At 30.7% G+C, this 25660-nt stretch overlaps 3 protein-coding genes across 3 annotated transcripts; 1 reads left to right on the top strand and 2 right to left on the bottom strand.

Annotated features, from left to right (window-relative positions):
- The first annotated feature begins 2344 nt into the window (after window positions 1-2344).
- LOC124841464 (putative diphthine methyl ester synthase) lies at window positions 2345-5103 on the top strand. The gene is made up of 6 exons (XM_047317746.1): window positions 2345-2654; window positions 2746-2870; window positions 2950-3179; window positions 3786-3825; window positions 3999-4090; window positions 4666-5103. Exons 1-6 carry the CDS (start codon window positions 2505-2507, stop codon window positions 4851-4853), a joined length of 825 nt encoding a protein of 274 aa, XP_047173702.1. The 5' UTR covers window positions 2345-2504; the 3' UTR covers window positions 4854-5103.
- Window positions 5104-9720: 4617 nt separating this feature from the next.
- Window positions 9721-11880, bottom strand: LOC124841465 (pentatricopeptide repeat-containing protein At2g01860-like). The gene is made up of 2 exons (XM_047317747.2): window positions 11723-11880; window positions 9721-11336 (listed from the first exon to the last, which is right to left on the bottom strand). The coding sequence occupies exon 2, from the start codon at window positions 11284-11286 to the stop codon at window positions 9850-9852; it is 1437 nt and encodes a 478-aa protein (XP_047173703.2). The 5' UTR covers window positions 11287-11336; window positions 11723-11880; the 3' UTR covers window positions 9721-9849.
- Window positions 11881-19713: 7833 nt separating this feature from the next.
- LOC148194909 (protein WVD2-like 7) lies at window positions 19714-25404 on the bottom strand. Its single transcript, XM_088094106.1, has 8 exons — window positions 25260-25404; window positions 22610-23392; window positions 22177-22353; window positions 21989-22029; window positions 21659-21755; window positions 21486-21557; window positions 20822-20932; window positions 19714-20570 (listed from the first exon to the last, which is right to left on the bottom strand). Exons 1-8 carry the CDS (start codon window positions 25299-25301, stop codon window positions 20094-20096), a joined length of 1800 nt encoding a protein of 599 aa, XP_087950232.1. The 5' UTR covers window positions 25302-25404; the 3' UTR covers window positions 19714-20093.
- Window positions 25405-25660: the final 256 nt, after the last annotated feature.

Consider the following 25660-nt stretch of genomic DNA (forward strand, 5'->3'; position numbering starts at 1 on the left):
GCATCTTATCGCCATACTCATCCCTATAATACCAATAAATTACAATTTCGTTCTATTGCCTCTACATTCTTAGGTTATTTCTCATGTCATAGTTCAAATGGCAAGATCTTTATTTCTAAGGATGTTATCTTTGATCGAAACACTTTTCCTTCTATCACTAAAATTCAAACTCCTTTGTTGTCATCTTCACCCTTCCAAATTTTTCCTCTTGGAATAATTCCCTCCATTGTTGACTCTCCCACTCAGCATGCTACTCAAGAATGCTCCTATTGTGTCTAAATTTGGTATTGTTAAACCAAGTAGCTTTCCTACTTTACTTCTCATTGTTGTAGAACATCCACTAGTGCATAAAGGACTTTTAGACGTTTGTTATTTTGGGCTTTTAACGTCAGATCCCGATCCAACGTCTTTATGGGTGACGTTATTAACCGACGTCTATAGTGCCCTTAGACGTCGGACATGGCATTAACTAACGTCTACTACAGCTCGTGTCTTTGGGTAGCGTAGTAGCACCTTCTTCCTTTGTTAGTTTCGTCATAGAAAAGGTTGTGTCTTTTGGACCTCTTATGGAATTTCAACCGAAAACCGAATCTGGGTCCTTGCCTAGTTCCATTCCAACCGGCAATGAACATGAATACGGTGACATGAGAACTAGGCAAGGACCCAGGTTCGGTTTTGGGTTGAAACGCTATAAGACATGCAAAAGACGCGAGCTTTTCTTACGAGGAAACTAGCAAAGGGAGAGTGTGTTACTACGCTACCCAAAGACACGAGAAAAACTGCATCAAAACACAACGAAAACTCATTTTAATTGGAGTAAAAGTAAGTTTAAATGGTTCAAAAGAGACAAAAACGTACTTGGAAATGTAATGCCGCGGAGAGAAAAGGCAAGAAGGAAGACGATGAAGTGCGCATTACTGCGGGTTCGATTTCTGATTTAACAGCAAACAAGACGTCGGACACAGAGGACACCAACGTCTATTCTCGCCTAGACGTTGGAGCCCTCACTAATATGACGTCTAAAACAACTTTTCACCTACCCTGTCAGGCCATTTAGACGTCGGATGGCGGGATCAGACGTCTATATGGGGGATAAAAAGAACTTTTCATCTACCTGTTAGACACATAGACGTCTGTTAGGAGGGGCACCAACGTCTATAGACGTTGGTGTCCCTTCTAACAGACGTCTATGTGTCCAACTTATTTATGAACATGCCACCGGTCAATAACTTACGTTGATTATTTTGTGGTCCGACGTCTACTCGGTGACGTTAAAGGCCAATTCTACACTAGTGATCTACTTTCAAGAAAGCCTTTTCCTCTTGGAGCCAAGCCATGCAAGTTGAATATAATGCTTTAATGGCTAATCATACATGTTCTCCCACAGCTCTTCCTCTTGGACGAATTGTTCTTCCTCTTGTTATATATATAGTCCATATCTTCTTGTTTCCTGTATATCGAGTATTCATTGAACTCTTACATGAATATCAAGAATAATTTTTCTTCCTCTTAATTCTCCGTTTCATTTCTCTGCTAGATTTTTTTTCTCTCAGACTAAAGATTACTTTCTAATAGCCCTTCGTTATAAAACATTTTTGTGTCATCCTAAAAGGTTCATAATCAAGTGCAAAGAGAAAGCATCAAGGTAAGTTGTAAAAACATCATTTGCTTTAAATTCGCCCTTAGTTTTTCAAATTACGAAGCAAAACAACCTAGAAATAATACAGGACAAGTATATGTCAGAAAAATCTAGACACAAACAACTAAACTTACAGGTGAAAAAACTACGAGGAAATGTTATAAATAGTAAAGACACTTTTTTTCTAGTAAAATTGAACTAGTCTAGTATAAAATTAGTTTAATTAAGTTTGTTATAGTTATAATTAAAATATACAAAAGAATTAAGTTGTACATTTAACATTTTAATTTTGGAAAATGTAAAATATAATATTAATTAATAGAAAATCAAATATGTTTTAGGAATATTTTATTACAGTAATTATAACCTAAATTAAATAAGATTTTAACACTTTAAAAAAATTAAAATACATGTGTTAGTGTTATTAATTTATTTTATAAAGTTAATTTTTCTAATACTAAAAGAAAATTAACACTTAAACAGAATTCAGACTAAACCATCTATATATTTTAATGAAGCTTATTTAAATTAATTTTAAGAAACAATTTTTTTTTCAGTAAAACTGAGTAATAAATTATGCATATTGTATATATAATTAATTTTCGAAATAACTTAATTATTTTGATCCATTTCAAAAACATACATATCTGAATTAGGTATTTTTTAAGACTTTTTTTTTTTTGTTAATAGAAAGTGTAAGAATTAAAGAGACTGCAGTTTCCCTCTTCCCCTTGGAGTGAGAAAACCTAGGAGTGACCCCTGCAACACGACCGCACTCTTTTCTTTCTCTCAGACTCATCTCTCGTTGTGAAGTAAGTGGTTTTTTCTGATTTCAAGAGCAAAGATCAAAGCTTGGAGAACAAAAATGTTATACATAATTGGTTTGGGATTGGGTGATGAACAAGATATCACTTTGAAGGGGTTGGAAGCTGTGAAAAAGTGCCACAAGGTTTATATGGAAGCTTACACTTCCCTCCTCTCCTTTGGTCTCTCCACCAATGGCATCTCCAACTTGGTACCGTCTTTTATCTCTCATTCCTTTCCTTTCCCATTACTCTTTCCCTCTTCAATTTTCACTTCAATTTTCACTCTTTTCATCTTCTTAGGAAAAATTATACGGTAAACCCATTATTCTTGCCGACAGAGAAATGGTAGAAGAAAAGGCCCATGAAATTCTTGCCCAAGCTCACCATGACCACGTTGCTTTTCTCGTCGTTGGGGACCCTTTTGGGTATGCTATTGCTTTCTTCTCAGTGCAACATTTTCTTCCATCAAATTATTCACGGTTTATTTATTGTTGTTTTTCCCAGGGCTACCACTCACAGTGATCTTGTTGTTCGAGCCAAGAATATGGGAATTGATGTCAAAATAGTGCACAATGCATCTGTGATGAATGCTATTGGAATTTGTGGTCTGCAGCTTTACCGATATGGGGAGACTGTTTCTATACCTTTCTTTACTGAGACATGGAGACCTGATAGCTTCTATGAAAAGATTCAGAGAAACCGACTCATGGGACTGCACACTCTTTGCTTGTTAGGTTACTATCTGTTATCTGTGCTTTAAAATTTGCTTGGATAATCTTCTTTGTAGCTTGTGAGAGAAGAAAATAAGAAGAAAAATTAAACTATGTTTGAAACTTGCTCCTGCTAGCTTCCTAATAAGTTAATTTTTAATATATGTGAGCTAATTTTAGTTTATGTAAAAACTTAATTTGTTTTATTTATGTTTTCTTGTATTAATTTTTCGGTGAAGGAAATTGTTCTGTAGATATAACGAACCTGATGTCTCTCTTGTACTTGTAATTCATTATAGTCTGATTCAGTAGGTACTATATGAAACAGTGTGATATATGTTGTGTGTGCTTTTTCCTTCATTGCTGATTAGTGAACTCAAAACCTTTTTATTGAACTTGTTATCTTCTGCTTCTTGGAATGTAATGTTAAAGCCTAGAGTGTGGCGTAAATAACTAAAAGATAGTTAGCATAAGAGTTTGTTATTTTATTCAATAACATGTTCAAAAGATTGTACCATCTGAAGTTAAGGACATTAGAGGAAAACTTTCTTCTTTGACTAGTGTGCTAAAGGTTCTTCCTTTTTGCGTATTGAGAGAGCTAATATAATTTCCAATTTGGTATGGTTACAGATATTCGCGTGAAGGAGCCCACACTAGAATCTTTGTGCAGGTTGATTTTCAAAATAGTATTTTTTTTCTCTTTCTCCTGTTTCTCGTGTAGGTGTTGCTGAAGTTCTGTCAGTCATTGTAATGTTCTGGTAGTATTATGACATTCATTGAATTGTTTAGTTTGAGGCTTTTCTTTGTATGTTTCATGTATCCTTTTTATTGTGGTCATTTCAGAGGAAAAAAAGCTTATGAACCACCCAGATATATGACGATAAACACAGCCATTGAGCAGCTTTTGGAGATTATGCAAGATCGTGAAGAATCTGGTGAGTTCCTAAGCATTAACACCACAGTAGTTTTGATAAATTTCAACTGTAAATTGTTTGCTTCTTGATTGCATTAATTTCAAATGTTTTTAGACCTTTGAAATTTGGGCTGGATACCTTATGACTTCTTGAATGTTTGAATCCATTCCCATTCCCACAGACATTCATAAGTTTCCATGCTTTTGTAATCTGCTCTCTTGGCTGCGTATTTGTTAAGGTGAAATAGTACATTTCTTATCTGGAGAATTTATCAATTCCTTGCTTTTACCAAATCATTGGCTGTATCCTAATTTGTCTGTTGACTGTATATTATGATCACCAGTTCTAGATTTTTTACATGTCAAATTGCTTTGTTTTCAAAGATATTTGAGGTGTTGTTAAAGATCAGTCACTTATGTAATTATGGTCCTTGTTTCTCTGCCCCATGTCTTTATTTGTGGTTCTTAAATGTATGCCCTAGTATTTTCTCATCAGGATCCAATCTTCACTGTGGTAAGCGCTTATACTTTATATATATTTGTCACAAGAAATATATGCATCTAGTTTATAGTGTCCTTCCCCTGTTTGCCTTGTAGCCTATACTGAGGATACCGAGTGTGTTGGGCTTGCACGGCTTGGTAGTGAAGATCAGATAATAGTAGCTGGAACAATGAAGCAGTTGCAGTTAATTGATTTTGGAGCACCTTTACATTGCCTTGTCATAGCAGGCAATACCCATCCTGTGGAGGAAGAAATGCTGGATTTTTACAGATGCAGGACATAGATACTTAAGACAGCAGGACCAATTTAATTTAGCATAAGGGACTTGCTGGTTTTTTGTAGGGGCCCTTTATTTTTGCTCTTTATGTAAAACAATTTTGTTTCTAATCAGGGCTAAAACTTAACTAAAATTCATTGGTGGATGGAGAGTTATGGGTCTTGAAATGTATTCAGCCCCCCAAAAGTGATTATTTTCTCAGTTGTAACTATATATCCAATTGAAATTGGCACCTATGTTATTTTGCTTTCTATCAGATCCTGTGTTCTAGTCTTTGCTTAGTTTATTAAATAATTTGGTTTATGATGTTCTGCTTAGCCTAGTTCGCTGTTGATGTTTTTTTTTTGTTTCTATAACAACTCGTGTTATGAATTTTTCTATTATTTATTTTGTTTCTTAAATTCGACCTATAACGACTAGGACACCATTATAAAGTTGTTTCTTTTGTGAACAAAATTATGCTAAATAAAGTGTATTACCTGGTAGTAGCAAGGGTTTGAACAATGAATGAATTAACTCATTCTGATAAATATAACTTCCAAAAATTTTGGAAGATAAAATAAGTTAAATTTCAATTGAAGTAATATAAAATTATTTTATCTTTTAAATATTGCTTGGATAAAATGATTAAAATTTATTAAATTTTAATTTTCTCATTTAAATAAAATTTAATTATGCAAATAGCTGGACCCAGCTACACTACAAACTAGCTAAAAAGTATAACAAAATCCTTCTACACATTTAGTTTCCTCATTCTGTACTGTTTGCCACACCTTTCATCCAATACATGGAAACGGCGATTTCCAGATTTCTCAGACTAATGTCATTTCATGCAATATTACTTTACTTTTCAGTATTTGGCAATGGTTGGAGAAAATATTTGATAAATTTAGGAAAATAATGAATTAATGATACAGATTGAAATGAAAAAGAAATAAAAATAATAGTCAATTTTAAATATTTTAAAAAAACAATTAGCAGATTCATTGGTAATAATCATATTAGCACCTTCAATTAGAATCCAGCAGTTTCCACACATATCACATGAATAAAACTTCATTTAACAATTTCTCAATGAGATTAAGTGGCACATGACATTGATATATGAACTACAACTTAACTATTTTGGACACAACCATCAGATCTCGTCCTAGTCAACCATATCAGTGTGTCTTTTGCTTCTCCTGTACCATAGACATAGAAGCAGAAACAAAATTCATTGGAAAACTATGTGACTTGGTTCCGAGTTCCATTGATGTAAAAATGTCAACTCATCTATTGATGTAAAGAGTTCTTGCTATCAGAAGCTATTATCTAACTTACCTGAGATATTGCTTGAATTTGATTAATCTCTTCTTCTAATGCATGCAATTTTTCTTCCGACATCATGTAGAACTCAGTTGACAGGATCAGGACAACAAATAAAAATTCGTAATAAACAGAAATGATTCAAAAAATAACAGTTAACAGGATCAGGACAGCAAATAAAATTCATACACATAAAACATTAATCATGTAACTCTCCATTGATGTTGAAACTGTAATCTTGGTCGGAGGAGGCATGGACTCAAAAGAAAATACGTGGGAAAGCACACAACAAATTTGGGGAGGTAGAGAGAGGTGATATTCACTTCAAATATTCTCTGCAATAATAAACTTATCAGGAAGAATTGATCACTTGGAGATAATAATGTCCAATTTTAAATTCTAAACCTATTTCGTTAGATAAAAATGTCCAGTGCTCATGAGGTATTGAATGCTGATCCCGCTCATCCTTGTGCAGCTTTGCTGGATAACATCAGAAGGCTCGGATCTCATGATTGGAAGACTTAAGATTCAAAAAAGAGAGAAAAATAAATTTTAAAGAGGTTGAAAGACCCCTTTTATGATCTTCTATTTATAACGATAGAAATATAATACAATGAGAAAATAAAAGATCTAAAGATTGCATTAGACTCCTAAGTACAGAACTAGAAATAAATCACAGGCACAGCAGAAAGTAGTTCCCAACACAACTACTTTCTCTCTAGATTTTAATACTTATCCTAGTACTCCCTATCAAACTACAGCATATAAATTATATATACCAATATGAGGTTTTTTTAAGGACTTAGTCAATATATTTGTAAGTTGGTCATTTGATCCGATAAACTCAATACAAATTTTTTTTTACAATAAATTTTTCTAAATAAAATGACAATCAATAATCAATTTATGTGTTTAGTTCTCTTATGGAATATTACATTCGACGTAATGTGGAGAGTAACTTGGTTATCACAATACCTTCATTGTCTGAATTTCAAAGAATTTAAACTCTAGGAGTTGTTTCACTCTTACTTTTCCAAAAAATAATATTTCCTCCAAGAAAACACAACATCCCGTGGCAGAATTTTATGAAGTAATGCATGTAACAAGTCTAATTTATCCTAATAATGAGTAATATGCAGTTATAATGCTAAATGGAATGCAAAAACTGAAATCATGCATGTGAACCTAAAACTAGCAGATTTGACAGCATATGTACACATGTTTAAGACCAAATCTGCTTTCTTATAATGCTAATGCAGAAAATATACATGCAGTAATTGGAACAAGTTTAAAGTGATATTTATGAATGAATAATACAAGCTAAAAGCAATGAATGCATGCATGGCTAAAAACCTACAACTGAAACCTGAATTTTACAGATTTACAAAACCTGATGCAGATATGAAGATTCAACATAAATTCTGTCCAAAATGCTATCCAATGCAGAATGAAAAGAAAATACTATGAATGGAGATAGTTGAATATAGTGAAAATTATGTATGAGATTAATCTCTCTTGTGTTGAATATACACATAGGATCCTTTATTTATAATAGAAGAAATATGTACTAAGCCCAAAACACAAATAAGAAATAATAACAAACGGACTAAAGATAAAAGATAAATATAAAATAAAGATAGTATATCCAACACTCCCTCTCAAGCTGGTGCATACAAATCCTATTAACCAAACTTGTTACTAATATAATTAAAGACTTAGTAAAAATATCTGTTTTTTATACTTAAGTGACACCAAATTGCTAATGATTAGCAAAAACGACATTGAAGACAAAATACCAACCCAGAAGACTCCCTCTGAGCAACAAATCTGAGAGGTTTTTCCATGTAAATCTTTTCTTACAAATCACCATTGAGGAATGTATTGTTGACCTCCAGTGAATAAAGAGGTCATTGTTGAAGAGTCACCACGGCTATAAATAAACTAACAAAAATCATCTTTGCCACGGGAGAAAAAGCATATATGGACAGATCAAACACAATGGTGATAGAAGGGAGGTCAAAAGGGACAACAACATAAGAAGTCATTGATGAACAGGAGAGAGAAACCTTAAAAATCTAAGATACTCCAACCAAGACACCTGAAAAAGGAAAAAAGAGCAACCTCAATGCTCTAAATAGTTGCCTGATAGGAGATGGGACGTGCAACAATGCACAACGAACCTAAAAGAGGAAAAATAACGACCTCGACGCTCTAAATTGGCTGAGACGCGCGACCATGCACAACAAATTTGAAAGAGGAAAAAGAGCGACCTCAACGCTCTAAATCACTGCGAGATGTGCTACCATGCACAACGGAAAAGGGAGCAAATCCACAACTTCAAAAGGCGTTGAGCGCACATAGGAGCTCCGATGAAAGCGTCTTGACAACACAATGGTCGCTTGGCCGAAACGATCAAAACTGTGATCGTCAGTTGAAACTGGAACTCCAGTAGTAGCAGCAGTAGACGATGATGCCACCGGCAGCAGTAGATGGCACTGCCGCGGGCAACAACAGGTGTCGTGATAGAGGCAACAAAAATTTGTTTTTCCTCAAAATAACTTGACAATACCATGTTAAATTTAGTGAAAACTATGTATGAGATTAATCTCATAGGATTCTCTATTTATACTAGAAAAAAAATGGTTAAGCTCAAAATACAAATAAAAAATAATAACACTAACTAAAGATAAAAGATAAATATAAAATATAGATAATATCTCTAACAGAGATAAACTGCATATGCAATGGTTCCTACACATCTAGAATAATGAGATGTGATGAAGGATGACATTTAATCATGTAAGAAATACACATAATCTAAGTCACTTCTTGATCCTAAGGGTGGCAGTAACCTTCGTGGTGTTGTAACCATGCTCTACAAAATGCAATGTGTTAAATTGAAAAAGTACCAAACGATGCTAGAATATGAAAGCTGTATGCTAAACATGGATGCTATTGCACAGGATCATGAATCACAACTAAATCTATCAATGACAGCATTATGGATTTGTGTTATTTTCAGTTTATACAATAAAGAATACTATTCTTCTTTCTCTTTTCAATTCTGGATTCCTAACAAATTGGTTCTACTTGCCAAATCAAGATGGGTTGTAAGCATGGAAGGGAGAGTCGGTGCCTTGGAAAGATTGACCATAAAACGGGGTAGAGCCATAGTCAAATTAAGGAAAAGTTTCCAAGAATTGAAAGAAATGATACAGGAATACCAAAATCAAGAAAGGGACTCAAAAGGAAGTGAGAAATCTATCATGAAAGGAAAGAAAGAGGGAAAAACGGGTATGGATGCTAAGAAAGATAGTTTGTGAAACATCAATAAAGGCAAGAAATTCTTTGAAGGAGAATTTCAAGAGTCAGTCAAAATCCCGAAATGGAAATCTCACAAGATTTCAGGAGTCAGTCAAAATCTAATTATGATCAAGAGTTGTAAAATCAATTTCATCAAGCAAGAAGAAAACAGAACGTAAAGATGTGCAAGAACTAAAATCCAAAACAAAAACAACTTGAAATCATATAAGAACAGTAAAGAATGCATGAAGAGTAAATTGGATTGGGAAAGAATTGGAGGAACAACTTGTATTGAAACTGGGAAAATTTACAGCGAGATTATATTAGACAGAGGGATTTACAATTTTGTAAAACAATGACAATGCTTCCAGGATCTTCAAGTCTACAAATTTTAATTTATCACCAGATATTTATCTAGATTGAAACCAGCTATCTCAGCCTCCTTGCGGATCTCTATGCACTTCGCAGTCCTCCCAGAGGCCATGTAAATTTGAAGCATGTCCTTGTATAAGCCAAAAGTGGGAGAAAATCCAGCCTCTTTAAGTTTTGAAAAATATCTCATGGCCCTAGATAGATCATTCAGAGCAACAAACAGTTTTATTACTGCACGATAAGCAGGAAGGTTAAAAAGGCAATTAGAAGACTCCATCTCCCAAACTACAGCCAATGCCTCTCTGTATTTCTTCTCTGTGTAACGACTGTGAATAACAGAAGTGAACATAACTATGCTTGGTTGATAGCTAGACTGCTTAAACCAACTAAACAGGCTCTCAACTACTTCAAATTTCCCCATCTTAACACATACTTTCATTATAGCAGTACAATCTTGCTGGCTTAAATTCAATTCTTCTCGTTCTCCAAGTTCATCCAACAAGGGCAACACATGCCTGTGTCTGTCAGGGTTCTTTCCAAGTTCTAATATTAACTTAGCATAAATGCTAGAATCCAACATTCTTTTATCCCTTCTGGCAACTATTAGAACCTTCCATGCAAGTCTAAGGTTCCCACCCTTTATAAAACCCTTGATCATTGCCTCCAATACCGCACGACTTGCCAGACCAGTATACTGGTCAATGTTGAACGGAATTCTTAACTCATGGTTCCTAGCCAAGACCTCAACAGTTGAGGCCAGAATCCAATCATCCGGGAAGAGGTGTGGTTGATTTTGTGCCCATAAGAATGTCTGCAGAGCTCTCTCAGGGAATCCCATATGACCTAATTCCCTTATTGTCAATGACAACGACCCTTTTCTCAGGAACTGCACCCACTTCCCAAGAACTTTAGATACATCTTCAGCTGGACCAAGTCTACTCATTTCTCTTGCCAGTCCAACTAGGAAACTTGGGCTTTTGTACACTTTCTTAGCCATAGAAGCCCGTGAAGAAACTACAGTTGGAGCTGTCAATTTTACTTGTGTTTTTGGTTTGGGTAGCCCCAAAGGTCGGAGCTTGTAGGGAGCTGGGAGAGGAAGAGGCCTTTCTCGATGTAATTTTCCAGGCTTTTGCGGAATTCTACCTTGGAAAAGTGATGAGATGGCTTCAAGCTCATCTGATTCCCAAACAACACCAATATTTTCATCCTCCTCTTCGTCATTCTCTTCATTGATATCAAAATCATCCTCAGTTGGTTTAGAGGTGGTGCTAGGCTTCTTCAAGAACAAATTAACACCAAAATCTGGAGGTTGCTTAGGATATGGTCGATACCGATTATCCTTTGGTGGTGGTCTTCTTCTTTTCGAATGTGCTGCTAAAGTGACTCTTCTGTAGTTGCAACAAATTCTTCCCACCGGAATAAAATAAACACAGGGAAATGAAAAGGTGCAGTACATTATTCACTAGTACGAATTAAAAATGTGGCAGTTGGATTGTCATTCAGAACCTGCAAAGAAAATAATCGTCATGTGTGTATTTTGTTCGGTGTAGAACTTTTATCAAACAAATAGTGTGCATATTTCAGCACCAAACCCGAAAAATAAGTTACTTCTTATTGGAAAGAATTGAACTTGCCGAATTGGGATGACGAATCTCAATTCCATGAACACACAAACAGCTTTTATTTCATTCGGGTTAAACGGCAAATCTATAATTGTTTTTTATTCACTCCAAAGATAATTTCTTTTTTAGGTTCTCAAATTGTACTTGATGAATAAAATATTGATTAGACTGAATGCAAATCCCTAAATTTGTAGAAAAATGAGTATAAGAAAAATTAGGGAATAAGAGAAATTAGGGAATAAGAGAAATCGTTGGGGAGGGTGAGTGTACCTGGTGAAGAGTGTATTTAATGGAGAGGGGAGAGGTTTCTAGGAATGAAAGGGTCTGTGAGAAAAGTTACCATTTGCTCTCTGCCCAAATCAGAAAAAGAATATATCTGTATCTATTTTACAGTAGCGAGGACAACAAGTGTGTTGCCTCTGCACGGCTTAGTAGTCAGTATCATTAGTAGCTGAGACTGAGGTAAAATCTTTGATTTTATGCAGGGCAACCTGTAGTTTTTTATAAATTAACACCATTACATGTTTTTTTTTTAAACTCTACCTTAGCTTTGTTTTTTCAGAATAACTGCAGAAACAATTGTTCAAGAATGTATTCGACATTTGTTCACTTAGAGCGAAAGATTTGAGAAAAAAAAAGGAATTTGAGAGTAAATTGAGTGTTATTTTTTTATTTGAAGATGAATTTAAAAGTAAAAATTATGTAAGATTTGATTTATGTGATAAATAAAAATGATGTTTTAATAAATGAGAAATAAATATTACTAAAATGTCATTAGTGAAGTAATATAAAAGAAAAATGATACTTATTAATAACATATTTATTTTTAAAAATTATTATAAGAGAAAAAAAATCAATATTAATTTTGAAAATAAAATAAATTTGTGCTTAAGTAAAGTTAAATTATTATGAATAAAATTTAATGTTTTAAGAATATAATTTACTAATAAGTGATATATTTTTTTTTGTTTTTGTCGTGAAATTCAATATTCATGATCAAGTAAATAATGAAGTGAAATTACAATATTATATGACATAAAAAATTTACACACATAATAAGTTTCAACTATATCATCATAATTCATGATGAATTTCCTTTGTTTAGGTATGTAAACAACATATTCAAACAATATTATGTCGACATTTTTACTAAACGTTGTGTATGGGATGAGTGTGAAGACAGAAATTTGAAGCACCATTTGAATAAGTTGTCATCTTGAATGTTCATTGTCCTTAATAAGTACAACAATTTCATTGGTTATGGCTATTAGTAACTATTTTGACATTCCATGGTTGCAAATTATTGGTGAACAATGGCACAAAGTCTTCTTATTTCAGTATTTGTTTTCTCCATTTCGTCAATTATTCGACAATCGATCTGATTTAGAGTTCATTAAGGTCACTTTGACAATAAAAAAGAGTTTGACAAGTTTTGTGAAATAAAATATAAATGAAGTTAATTTAATGTAATAAAGCAAAGAGACAAGTTGATTTAATATAATAAAGTAAATTTATAAGTTAATGTAATATTGTCATCCAATATTATACAACTTAATAATCTAATTTGTGTAGAATTAAGTTAACATTCAAATTTAGGTATGTGAATTGTCGGTTCATGTTTAGAGATAAGTTGAGCTCAAATATATATATCCTTATAAATCTTTACAAATGTGTTAGACTTTATGAGCTCAAAATATTCATTACATACCTTACCTTGAGTATATTCAAAAGTTCTCGTCTATTGATTACATCATTTATTATTTCTAGATTATTATAAATGAATTTTTATCCTTAAAATACTTTGAGTATGTGATGTTTATATGATCATTGATGATGAGTATGTTGTGGATTAAGTGAATGGTATTGAGGGACGTAATATAAATGAGAAATAAATATTACTAAAAATGTTTTAATAAATGAGAAATAAATATTACTAAAATGTCATTAGTGAAGTAATATAAAAGAAAAATGATACTTATTAATAACATATTTATTTTTAAAAATTATTATAAGAGAAAAAAAATCAATATTAATTTTGAAAATAAAATAAATTTGTGCTTAAGTAAAGTTAAATTATTATGAATAAAATTTAATGTTTTAAGAATATAATTTACTAATAAGTGATATATTTTTTTTTGTTTTTGTCGTGAAATTCAATATTCATGATCAAGTAAATAATGAAGTGAAATTACAATATTATATGACATAAAAAATTTACACACATAATAAGTTTCAACTATATCATCATAATTCATGATGAATTTCCTTTGTTTAGGTATGTAAACAACATATTCAAACAATATTATGTCGACATTTTTACTAAACGTTGTGTATGGGATGAGTGTGAAGACAGAAATTTGAAGCACCATTTGAATAAGTTGTCATCTTGAATGTTCATTGTCCTTAATAAGTACAACAATTTCATTGGTTATGGCTATTAGTAACTATTTTGACATTCCATGGTTGCAAATTATTGGTGAACAATGGCACAAAGTCTTCTTATTTCAGTATTTGTTTTCTCCATTTCGTCAATTATTCGACAATCGATCTGATTTAGAGTTCATTAAGGTCACTTTGACAATAAAAAAGAGTTTGACAAGTTTTGTGAAATAAAATATAAATGAAGTTAATTTAATGTAATAAAGCAAAGAGACAAGTTGATTTAATATAATAAAGTAAATTTATAAGTTAATGTAATATTGTCATCCAATATTATACAACTTAATAATCTAATTTGTGTAGAATTAAGTTAACATTCAAATTTAGGTATGTGAATTGTCGGTTCATGTTTAGAGATAAGTTGAGCTCAAATATATATATCCTTATAAATCTTTACAAATGTGTTAGACTTTATGAGCTCAAAATATTCATTACATACCTTACCTTGAGTATATTCAAAAGTTCTCGTCTATTGATTACATCATTTATTATTTCTAGATTATTATAAATGAATTTTTATCCTTAAAATACTTTGAGTATGTGATGTTTATATGATCATTGATGATGAGTATGTTGTGGATTAAGTGAATGGTATTGAGGGACGTAATATAAATGAGAAATAAATATTACTAAAAATGTTTTAATAAATGAGAAATAAATATTACTAAAATGTCATTAGTGAAGTAATATAAAAGAAAAATGATACTTATTAATAACATATTTATTTTTAAAAATTATTATAAGAGAAAAAAAATCAATATTAATTTTGAAAATAAAATAAATTTGTGCTTAAGTAAAGTTAAATTATTATGAATAAAATTTAATGTTTTAAGAATATAATTTACTAATAAGTGATATATTTTTTTTTGTTTTTGTCGTGAAATTCAATATTCATGATCAAGTAAATAATGAAGTGAAATTACAATATTATATGACATAAAAAATTTACACACATAATAAGTTTCAACTATATCATCATAATTCATGATGAATTTCCTTTGTTTAGGTATGTAAACAACATATTCAAACAATATTATGTCGACATTTTTACTAAACGTTGTGTATGGGATGAGTGTGAAGACAGAAATTTGAAGCACCATTTGAATAAGTTGTCATCTTGAATGTTCATTGTCCTTAATAAGTACAACAATTTCATTGGTTATGGCTATTAGTAACTATTTTGACATTCCATGGTTGCAAATTATTGGTGAACAATGGCACAAAGTCTTCTTATTTCAGTATTTGTTTTCTCCATTTCGTCAATTATTCGACAATCGATCTGATTTAGAGTTCATTAAGGTCACTTTGACAATAAAAAAGAGTTTGACAAGTTTTGTGAAATAAAATATAAATGAAGTTAATTTAATGTAATAAAGCAAAGAGACAAGTTGATTTAATATAATAAAGTAAATTTATAAGTTAATGTAATATTGTCATCCAATATTATACAACTTAATAATCTAATTTGTGTAGAATTAAGTTAACATTCAAATTTAGGTATGTGAATTGTCGGTTCATGTTTAGAGATAAGTTGAGCTCAAATATATATATCCTTATAAATCTTTACAAATGTGTTAGACTTTATGAGCTCAAAATATTCATTACATACCTTACCTTGAGTATATTCAAAAGTTCTCGTCTATTGATTACATCATTTATTATTTCTAGATTATTATAAATGAATTTTTATCCTTAAAATACTTTGAGTATGTGATGTTTATATGATCATTGATGATGAGTATGTTGTGGATTAAGTGAATGGTATTGAGGGACGTAATATAAATGAGAAATAAATATTACTAAAAATGTTTTAATAAATGAGAAATAAATATTACTAAAATGTCATTAGTGAAGTAATATAAAAGAAAAATGATACTTATTAATAACATATTTATTTTTAAAAATTATTATAAGAGAAAAAAAATCAATATTAATTTTGAAAATAAAATAAATTTGTGCTTAAGTAAAGTTAAATTATTATGAATAAAATTTAATGTTTTAAGAATATAATTTACTAATAAGTGATATATTTTTTTTTGTTTTTGTCGTGAAATTCAATATTCATGATCAAGTAAATAATGAAGTGAAATTACAATATTATATGACATAAAAAATTTACACACATAATAAGTTTCAACTATATCATCATAATTCATGATGAATTTCCTTTGTTTAGGTATGTAAACAACATATTCAAACAATATTATGTCGACATTTTTACTAAACGTTGTGTATGGGATGAGTGTGAAGACAGAAATTTGAAGCACCATTTGAATAAGTTGTCATCTTGAATGTTCATTGTCCTTAATAAGTACAACAATTTCATTGGTTATGGCTATTAGTAACTATTTTGACATTCCATGGTTGCAAATTATTGGTGAACAATGGCACAAAGTCTTCTTATTTCAGTATTTGTTTTCTCCATTTCGTCAATTATTCGACAATCGATCTGATTTAGAGTTCATTAAGGTCACTTTGACAATAAAAAAGAGTTTGACAAGTTTTGTGAAATAAAATATAAATGAAGTTAATTTAATGTAATAAAGCAAAGAGACAAGTTGATTTAATATAATAAAGTAAATTTATAAGTTAATGTAATATTGTCATCCAATATTATACAACTTAATAATCTAATTTGTGTAGAATTAAGTTAACATTCAAATTTAGGTATGTGAATTGTCGGTTCATGTTTAGAGATAAGTTGAGCTCAAATATATATATCCTTATAAATCTTTACAAATGTGTTAGACTTTATGAGCTCAAAATATTCATTACATACCTTACCTTGAGTATATTCAAAAGTTCTCGTCTATTGATTACATCATTTATTATTTCTAGATTATTATAAATGAATTTTTATCCTTAAAATACTTTGAGTATGTGATGTTTATATGATCATTGATGATGAGTATGTTGTGGATTAAGTGAATGGTATTGAGGGACGTAATATAAATGAGAAATAAATATTACTAAAAATGTTTTAATAAATGAGAAATAAATATTACTAAAATGTCATTAGTGAAGTAATATAAAAGAAAAATGATACTTATTAATAACATATTTATTTTTAAAAATTATTATAAGAGAAAAAAAATCAATATTAATTTTGAAAATAAAATAAATTTGTGCTTAAGTAAAGTTAAATTATTATGAATAAAATTTAATGTTTTAAGAATATAATTTACTAATAAGTGATATATTTTTTTTTGTTTTTGTCGTGAAATTCAATATTCATGATCAAGTAAATAATGAAGTGAAATTACAATATTATATGACATAAAAAATTTACACACATAATAAGTTTCAACTATATCATCATAATTCATGATGAATTTCCTTTGTTTAGGTATGTAAACAACATATTCAAACAATATTATGTCGACATTTTTACTAAACGTTGTGTATGGGATGAGTGTGAAGACAGAAATTTGAAGCACCATTTGAATAAGTTGTCATCTTGAATGTTCATTGTCCTTAATAAGTACAACAATTTCATTGGTTATGGCTATTAGTAACTATTTTGACATTCCATGGTTGCAAATTATTGGTGAACAATGGCACAAAGTCTTCTTATTTCAGTATTTGTTTTCTCCATTTCGTCAATTATTCGACAATCGATCTGATTTAGAGTTCATTAAGGTCACTTTGACAATAAAAAAGAGTTTGACAAGTTTTGTGAAATAAAATATAAATGAAGTTAATTTAATGTAATAAAGCAAAGAGACAAGTTGATTTAATATAATAAAGTAAATTTATAAGTTAATGTAATATTGTCATCCAATATTATACAACTTAATAATCTAATTTGTGTAGAATTAAGTTAACATTCAAATTTAGGTATGTGAATTGTCGGTTCATGTTTAGAGATAAGTTGAGCTCAAATATATATATCCTTATAAATCTTTACAAATGTGTTAGACTTTATGAGCTCAAAATATTCATTACATACCTTACCTTGAGTATATTCAAAAGTTCTCGTCTATTGATTACATCATTTATTATTTCTAGATTATTATAAATGAATTTTTATCCTTAAAATACTTTGAGTATGTGATGTTTATATGATCATTGATGATGAGTATGTTGTGGATTAAGTGAATGGTATTGAGGGACGTAATTCCATGATCCTCGTGGAGATGTTACATGGCGGTGCCCGGTAGTGTTGTAAGTATGAATAATCGGAGTTAAGTTTGGGGTTCATCCTACATTTTAATGATCATTCATGCTCAATTAGAGAGTGATGGGTCATGTGGTGAGAATAGAAGGAGGTCCTTGTCTAGGGGCCTTGTTTTTGTCAAAGACAATTGAAATAGACTAACCTTGTATGATAGCTTGGATTAAGCCAACAATATTACTACTACAGGTGCAGAAACCACTATAACTTGACATTCATACTATATCCGGATGAGTCAAGCCTATGCGTATTTTATGTTTCTAGAATGTTTGTATACTTAGTTTGGTTTTCATAATCTATGTTAAAATCTTAGTTATTTTATGATATTTGTTATTTATACCAGCTTACCCTTGCTTTTGCTTTTGTGTTGTATGTTTTCCTGTGTGTGCTTGTTTTCTCTTTTGCAATGATCACCTTAAATGTGTGAGCTTAGGGAGAATCTTTGGTGAGCAGGTGCTAACGAGTGGAAGAGCTGAAGCTTAGAGTAAGTCGTTTCTTCGCTTCCTTTCTATTTGTACAGTCTATATTACACTTTTGACTCAATGTAATATATCTTCTTGTAGTGTAGAAAGGTGTATATATAGATCTTACTATTATATGTTATTTTGAGAATAACTATAACGACAATTTATATGTTTTACTCGAATCAACTGTTTTATAATATTAAAAATGTGATACATCATAAAGTAGTTAAACGAGATGAAAATTGGAATTTACATTACTAGTCATAATCCTTGAAGTGTGTATACAATATTATACATTTTTATTTCCATAGAGTCAACTTCCTCAATATTTGAAATATGATCGTAAATGCAAATGTAACTAAGTCATGTGTCAAGTTGCTTCTGAATCCACTGTTCTCGACTGTTCTTATATAATGTAACTATTTCCCATCATTACTTGTTACAAGTATCTTTTGAGATACTTGCGACTATGACACTACAACAGGACGAGGACATGTTTCAATATCCAAATTGTATCTCAAATAAAAAATTCATATCATCTTTATATTTATCAAGTATAAAATTTTTCTTTCATTCCCATTTTGCTTATACTTATTTTCTTATGATTACAATATCAATTAATTATTTTTTTCAAAAAATAACAAAAAGAACACACGATATTATCAATATTTAATATGAAAGAACATATTCAATATCAAATATTTATAAAAAAAAGCTATAATTGTATAAATTTTAAATCAAGATACCAAATAATATTTGAATAAAAGTAAAATAATTATATAAAATATTACGGAATTATGCATAAAATTTCATTACAACCAAAACATTAATTAATTTTGAGAAAGTTAAAAAATATTTTTTAAAAATTTAAAAGAAATTATTTATAAAGAATATAATATATATATATATATATATATATATATATATATATATATATATATATAATATTACACCGTTACATATAAATAAATTTCATAACAATCACAACCTTCATTAATTTTGAAAAGGTTAACAAAAACAAGTTGATAAAATTAAAAAAAAAATTAAAAGAATTATAAAAGGAAAAATATACGAACAAATATAGAATAAAATTTATGTCGACTGAACTTTGTAATGATACTACATATACAAATATGGTATTAAAGGAAGATAAACGTATTATAGTCTAGCAGCAGATCATGATAAACTAAAAAAATAAGTTAATTACAAATTAGAATTTCCATAAATGTAATTCCATTTATATTCTAATTAACAAATGAACACTCTTCAACATGGAGAGAAGACCACAAGATCCAAATCCAGTAAAAACATGCCCACTACTAGTTATTGGGTAACTTTCCATGTTTATTTTATACATTACTTCTACCAAACTTAGAGAAGTAGTAACATGGACCATATTGTTCTATAACTTGTCTCAAATATACCATGAATAAAACACAAGAAATGTTACTAACTCAATGTGCAATATGCCTTAATTGATTCGTATGAAGTGGTAATCATTCGGCTTTCGTTTTATGCTGGAGCCTGAAATGTCTCAAGTTATAAAGTGTAAGTGGTAAACTTTTTAATAGGAAACATGTACAATAAGATTACCACTTCTGGAAATGTTTCTGAAGCCAACATTCTTCACACCTTTTCTCATTATATCATTTCTGTGTTTTGTGGTTTCACCATTTTTATTTCTTTCGTTGTTTTGTTGTTTTGCTCCTTTACAACTATTTGATACCTTCTGTTTTTGTGAAGAAACCTTTGCTCCTTCTTTCTTTCCAGAAGCATGATTACTTGTCATAGAATTAGGAACGTGTCTATGGTTGGTTGATGCAGCAGGAGAAATCAAACTAGATTCAGATACTTTACTTTTGGCACACTCTTTGATCGAGATATCATGTGGTTCTCTTACTGTTATCGATTCACCAGTATCCAGATTGTTTCCCACCTTTGATTTCGGAGGAACTGTTGCATCTGATCCACTCGTTGAACATTTTGGTTTATTCTGTTCTTTCTTACTTCTGGTGTTATTTGACACAACCTGGTTGTGAGACTTGAAAAGGAAGAATTCGCAAACATTAAATGGTTGAAGTCGAACAGAGAAAGAAAAAAGCACTTTGATTTCATTTCTATTAAGAAATTCTAAACAAAAACTAGGGTAGTAGATATGTGACGACCAAGAAGGTCCCATGAAGTTGCATATTGGATTGAGACAACAGAACAACTAATTTGCAACGAATAGTAAATTGTATGCAAACACTAATTCACGAACAAAAGTAGACCGAAAACTCCAAAAACATGTACCTTATTGCCATGTGGTTGTGAAGAGAGAGTTGTCCGATAGAATGAAGGCATTGGTGTTGCTTTAAAGTTGAGGCTCTTTCGGAGTTTTTTAATGTCAGTTTCTGTCTTTTCCTACAAAAATAACACCTGAATGTAGTAAGTTTCTTCAAGCTTCACAAGAAATACAAATAACTGGAGCCAGCTACACTACAGATACTAGATAAAAGATATAGCAAAATCCTTCTACACGTTTTGTTTCCTCATTCTTTGTTGTTTGCCACAACTCTTATCCAATACTTGAAGACTGCGATTTCCAGATTTCTCAGACAAATGTCATTTCACACAATATTATTTCACTTTTCTGCATTTGGCTATGCTTGAAGAAATATTTGATAAAATTTAGGAAAAGAATGAAATAATGATTCCAAGTTCCATTGATGTAAATTGAATGGACACTTCAATTAGAAAATTCACTGGTAACAATCATATTAGTCCCTTCAATTAGAATCCAACAGATTCCACACATATCACATATGACTAAACTTCATGTAACAATTTCTCAAAAATGGTTCCAAGTTCCATTGATGTAAAAATATCGACTCATTTATTCATACAATGCTTGTCGCTTGATATTCTGATATTCTTGCCATCTCATATAAGTAGAAGCTATTATTGGCTAAATTACCTGTGATATTGCTTGCATCTGAGTAATCTCTGCTTCCTTTGCATGCAATTTTTCTTCCAACTTCATGTAGAACTGAGTTGACAGGATCAGGACAGCAAATAAAATGTCATGCATTCTATATCATTTGTTAACATAAACAGAAATGATTCCAAAAAAAATAGCATTTTACTTGCCTCTTTCCTCCTTTCTGCTCGCTCACTACATTTAAAGTTAAAAGTTGCAGCCTTAGGCTTAACATTGGACTTCATAGAATCAAAAGCTTGGTTCAACCTGCAAAACACGATTTTGCTTGTCTCAAGTCAAAATGAGAGAAAACGAATGATTAATCTCACATAGGTTTATAAAACCTCCTTGCTTCTTGAATTCCTTTGGAATTTAAAGCAGAAGGTTGGGATTCTTCACCCTTTCGTAGTTTTGATACATTTTCATTATTAAAAATTCAAAACACATTTGAGTCTGTGAATGTGAAAATATAACAGTTAAAACTAAGAAACAAAAATTACCTTTTGCTTTCACGAATTTGTTTCTCTTCTCTTTTGGAAACCTGCAAATAGAGGCCCTAAAATTAGCGGTATTTAACAATTCACAAGCAAGCCACTTATATAGAAGAGTAATCATTTGAAAAGTATAAGCAAAATTTAGAGACAATATCCTTCTTTCATCCCTCAGTACATTGTTATTAAGTCCTTACTTCTTTGGAAGTTTTGCTAGTTGGAGTTGTAAGTTTTGGTAAATTCTTTTCTATATTTGTTCTCCTTTGACTCTCTCTACTCGGATGCCTAGCAGGATCCTTAGCTGAAGTAACCGTGCTTCCCTGAACTCCAACATTGTTCATTTCAGAATTCTGTTGAGTCTTGAGCTTTGTTTCCTATGGATAAATTAAACACACTTATGCCAACCCAGCAAGACAATAATATAATTGAAAAATATAAACAATGTAATAACTGTACGGGGAAACCATCAGCTTTGGTTCAAAGAAATATAAAATTAAAGCACAAATACACATGTCATAAATATGCGTAATCTTGATTCATTGCATTGATAGTGCTTTCATTATAAGCCATTCTATATGTTGGATCTTTGCATGGGCAAAAAACAGGAACTTAACTCATGGAAATGCATACCTCAGGAGAAGGTTTTGCAAGATCATTCATAATTGTTTCCTCAACACACTGTGCTGGTGGATTCACAGTGCTTATTGATGATTCACCAGTATTTACAGTAACATCATCATCCTTTTCCACTTCCATAACCGCCTCGTCATTAGCTAAGAGTATGTTACTTGTTTCATTTTCAGATCGATGAGCTTCATTCAAAGTACTATTGTTCTCACTGGCATCTTCGAAATGATTAGAATTATTTATGACAGATTCCATCTCGAGACTTGAAAATGAAAGCATTGGATATTCTTCGATGGTCTCTTCTTCTTCATATTCGTTCACATCACATTCTCCATGATAATTTGAACCATCAGGAATTCCACGAAATTGAATATAATGGTTTTCTTCAATTGGGATGACATCTTCTTGGGATCTTGGATCCATTTCAACATAATTGTCACCTTCTTCTAACTCAAATTCCTTCTGGGACATTTCGTCAAATGGGACGTAGTGGTCATTATTAGACTCAAAATCCTCTTGTTTACCAATTCCCTCAGAGCCATCACTTTCACCGGCTGCTCTATATGATAATCCATCGTGAATTGTGGATGGAATAATACCAAAAATCCCTTTCTTCTTGAAATGTGCTTCAAAATATGCTTTCTTCTGAATAACTGAACCAGGTTTTGAACATTTCTCAACCTCCTCCAGGTACCTATTACGAGAGAAAGAGGACCTTCTTTCCCATGATAAAGGTTCATTTTCAAATCTCCCAAACGAGATTGAACCAGAATGTATAGAATCTACCTGCATTTTTGGCAAGAATCAAAGCAGCAGATATCAGCAGAATTAATATTAACAATATTCTATCCAGTCAACACACAAAAAATAGGATTCCCTTTTCACACTTTTATCCTTTTTTGCAAGGAATAGTCAAATGGAAGGTGAACATTTTGTGTGTGGTATGATAAATCAGAGAATTGACTGTGTTCCGAATGACACAAATCATAAAAAGTATCAATACTAAACAAAATCCATGCAAATTAGAAAGTTGTGAACAAATGAGTATAGTAAAAGAAAGGGAACATAAAAAAGGAATAACATTGCATTGTCCAACTCCACTCAATCTTCTTTATTCAACTAAATTCAAAAGAAGCAATTCAGATCAAGATCATTATATGTTTGACTAAGCAATGATAACTGAAGAAGATCATTGTTCTAGCAAATTATTGTCTTCATTCACTATATCACTGACCATGATGAGTAGGGTTGTGTTTGACCTTGAACTTATTTTATGTTTTGAATTACATTTACCTTATTAATTCTATAAATTTTAACTACAATTTAACAGTCAAGTTATCTCAACATCTCAATTCCTGGTGGTCATTCATTCAATACTTTTTAACAAATTTTTTTAATAACATTTTTGCAACGTCTATGTAGTGCCTCGTGATTCGTGATTGCTCTATTTCTGAAAATAAATTCAAATAAATCAATAAAATAATGCCATATAATCTATTTTCAAAGTTATAAAAAATTGTTAACTAATCATTTCAATTTGAATATAAAAATCTATTTTGAAAAAAAAGAATTGACAATGTCAACAATTACAAAAGATTTATAATCGTTAGTTCAAATTTTTAATGTACATTAATACTTCTACTATGTCCTTACTTTCTTTCACCAGTATTTATAGTACCTTCAATCTAGAAAAAAAGAAGTCGTCATCACTCACTAATTTAAAAATAAATACCTGCAAAAACATAATTTTGTTTCAAAATTAATACACTGTTATTACTTTTTAATTTATTTTCTTTTGAAATTTTTAAATATTAGAAATCAAATAAACAAAGTTAAAAGTTATTCATATTTTAATTATATCGGATAAGTTGTGAATAAAACAAAATAAATCCTAATAAAATTAATTAATCTTGAATGTCCCATCTCATCACTACTGTCTTTACCAGAAATCATGATTCATATGTTCGTTGTGAAATTTAATTTCTAAATACTTGAATATTACTTTTATTTGAATATAAATAAAACATAAAGTAATTTTTAACACTTTAAAGGAATAATCAATAAAACTCCTCAAATGATCTTGATTTAATTAAACATTTTTACCATCAGCTATCATCGTTGTATTCTTCACCACCCAAGTTTCTTTTACACATATTTTCAAAATAATAACTTTATTTTTTAATCACTATCTTTTACAAAACGAACCTCGGTTATTTTTTACAAACTTTTATGACATGATATTTTGTTAGAAATGTATCAAACCGACAAAATGTGAGAAAGTTTAAAAGAAATATGATAAAATCCAAGAAAAAAAAAAGTAAAATTATGAAATGATGATAGATGAGAGATAAAGGTGTACACCTAAGCAAATAAAATATAATAATATATCTGTGGTTACATAATCTTATTGATAAATAAAATAAAAAAATTAAAAAATTCATTACGAAATTATTTAAATTAATTTATTTTTTAAAATGTGAAAGGGGCCTACTGAGCTGGTGGCAGCCACTGCTCCTCTAAACACAAGACAAGAAAAAGTCACACAAAACCAATCACACAACTCAAACTAAAGAAAGCAAAAAATGATTGGAACATTGTAACTGGAATTAGAAAGAATAGATCGACGTTAAAAATCAAGAAATGGATGAATAACCTGAAACTCCATGCTGAATGATTGTTCAACCTCCCCTCCCATAGCTCTCACAGCCTTCAACCAGAATTACAAATCATGATTCTTCCCTAAAAAATAACCAGAGACCTCCATTATTGAAGAACCAGCATGTGGAAACAATAACCAGAGAAAGACACATATAAATCTATGGCAGTGGAAGAAACCCATTTGAGAAAGTGAGAAACAAAATACCTTCGAGGCGTGATAGGAAACCCGAGAAACACGACAAGCAAACCTAAGTTGTTTGGTACTTTGGTTTTTCACAGACACACAACACGAGATGAGATGAGGATGTCACTTAAAAAGTGTTCTGTAACTCAGATTTCAGATACTTGTTATTATTATTGTTTTCCTTATTAGAAAAAGTATATGTATAAGGCATA

The sequence above is a fragment of the Vigna umbellata genome, chromosome 7 (assembly GCF_029865625.1).
Source record: "Vigna umbellata cultivar VRB3 chromosome 7, Vumbellata_1.0, whole genome shotgun sequence".
In the NCBI taxonomy this organism is placed as follows: domain Eukaryota; kingdom Viridiplantae; phylum Streptophyta; class Magnoliopsida; order Fabales; family Fabaceae; genus Vigna; species Vigna umbellata.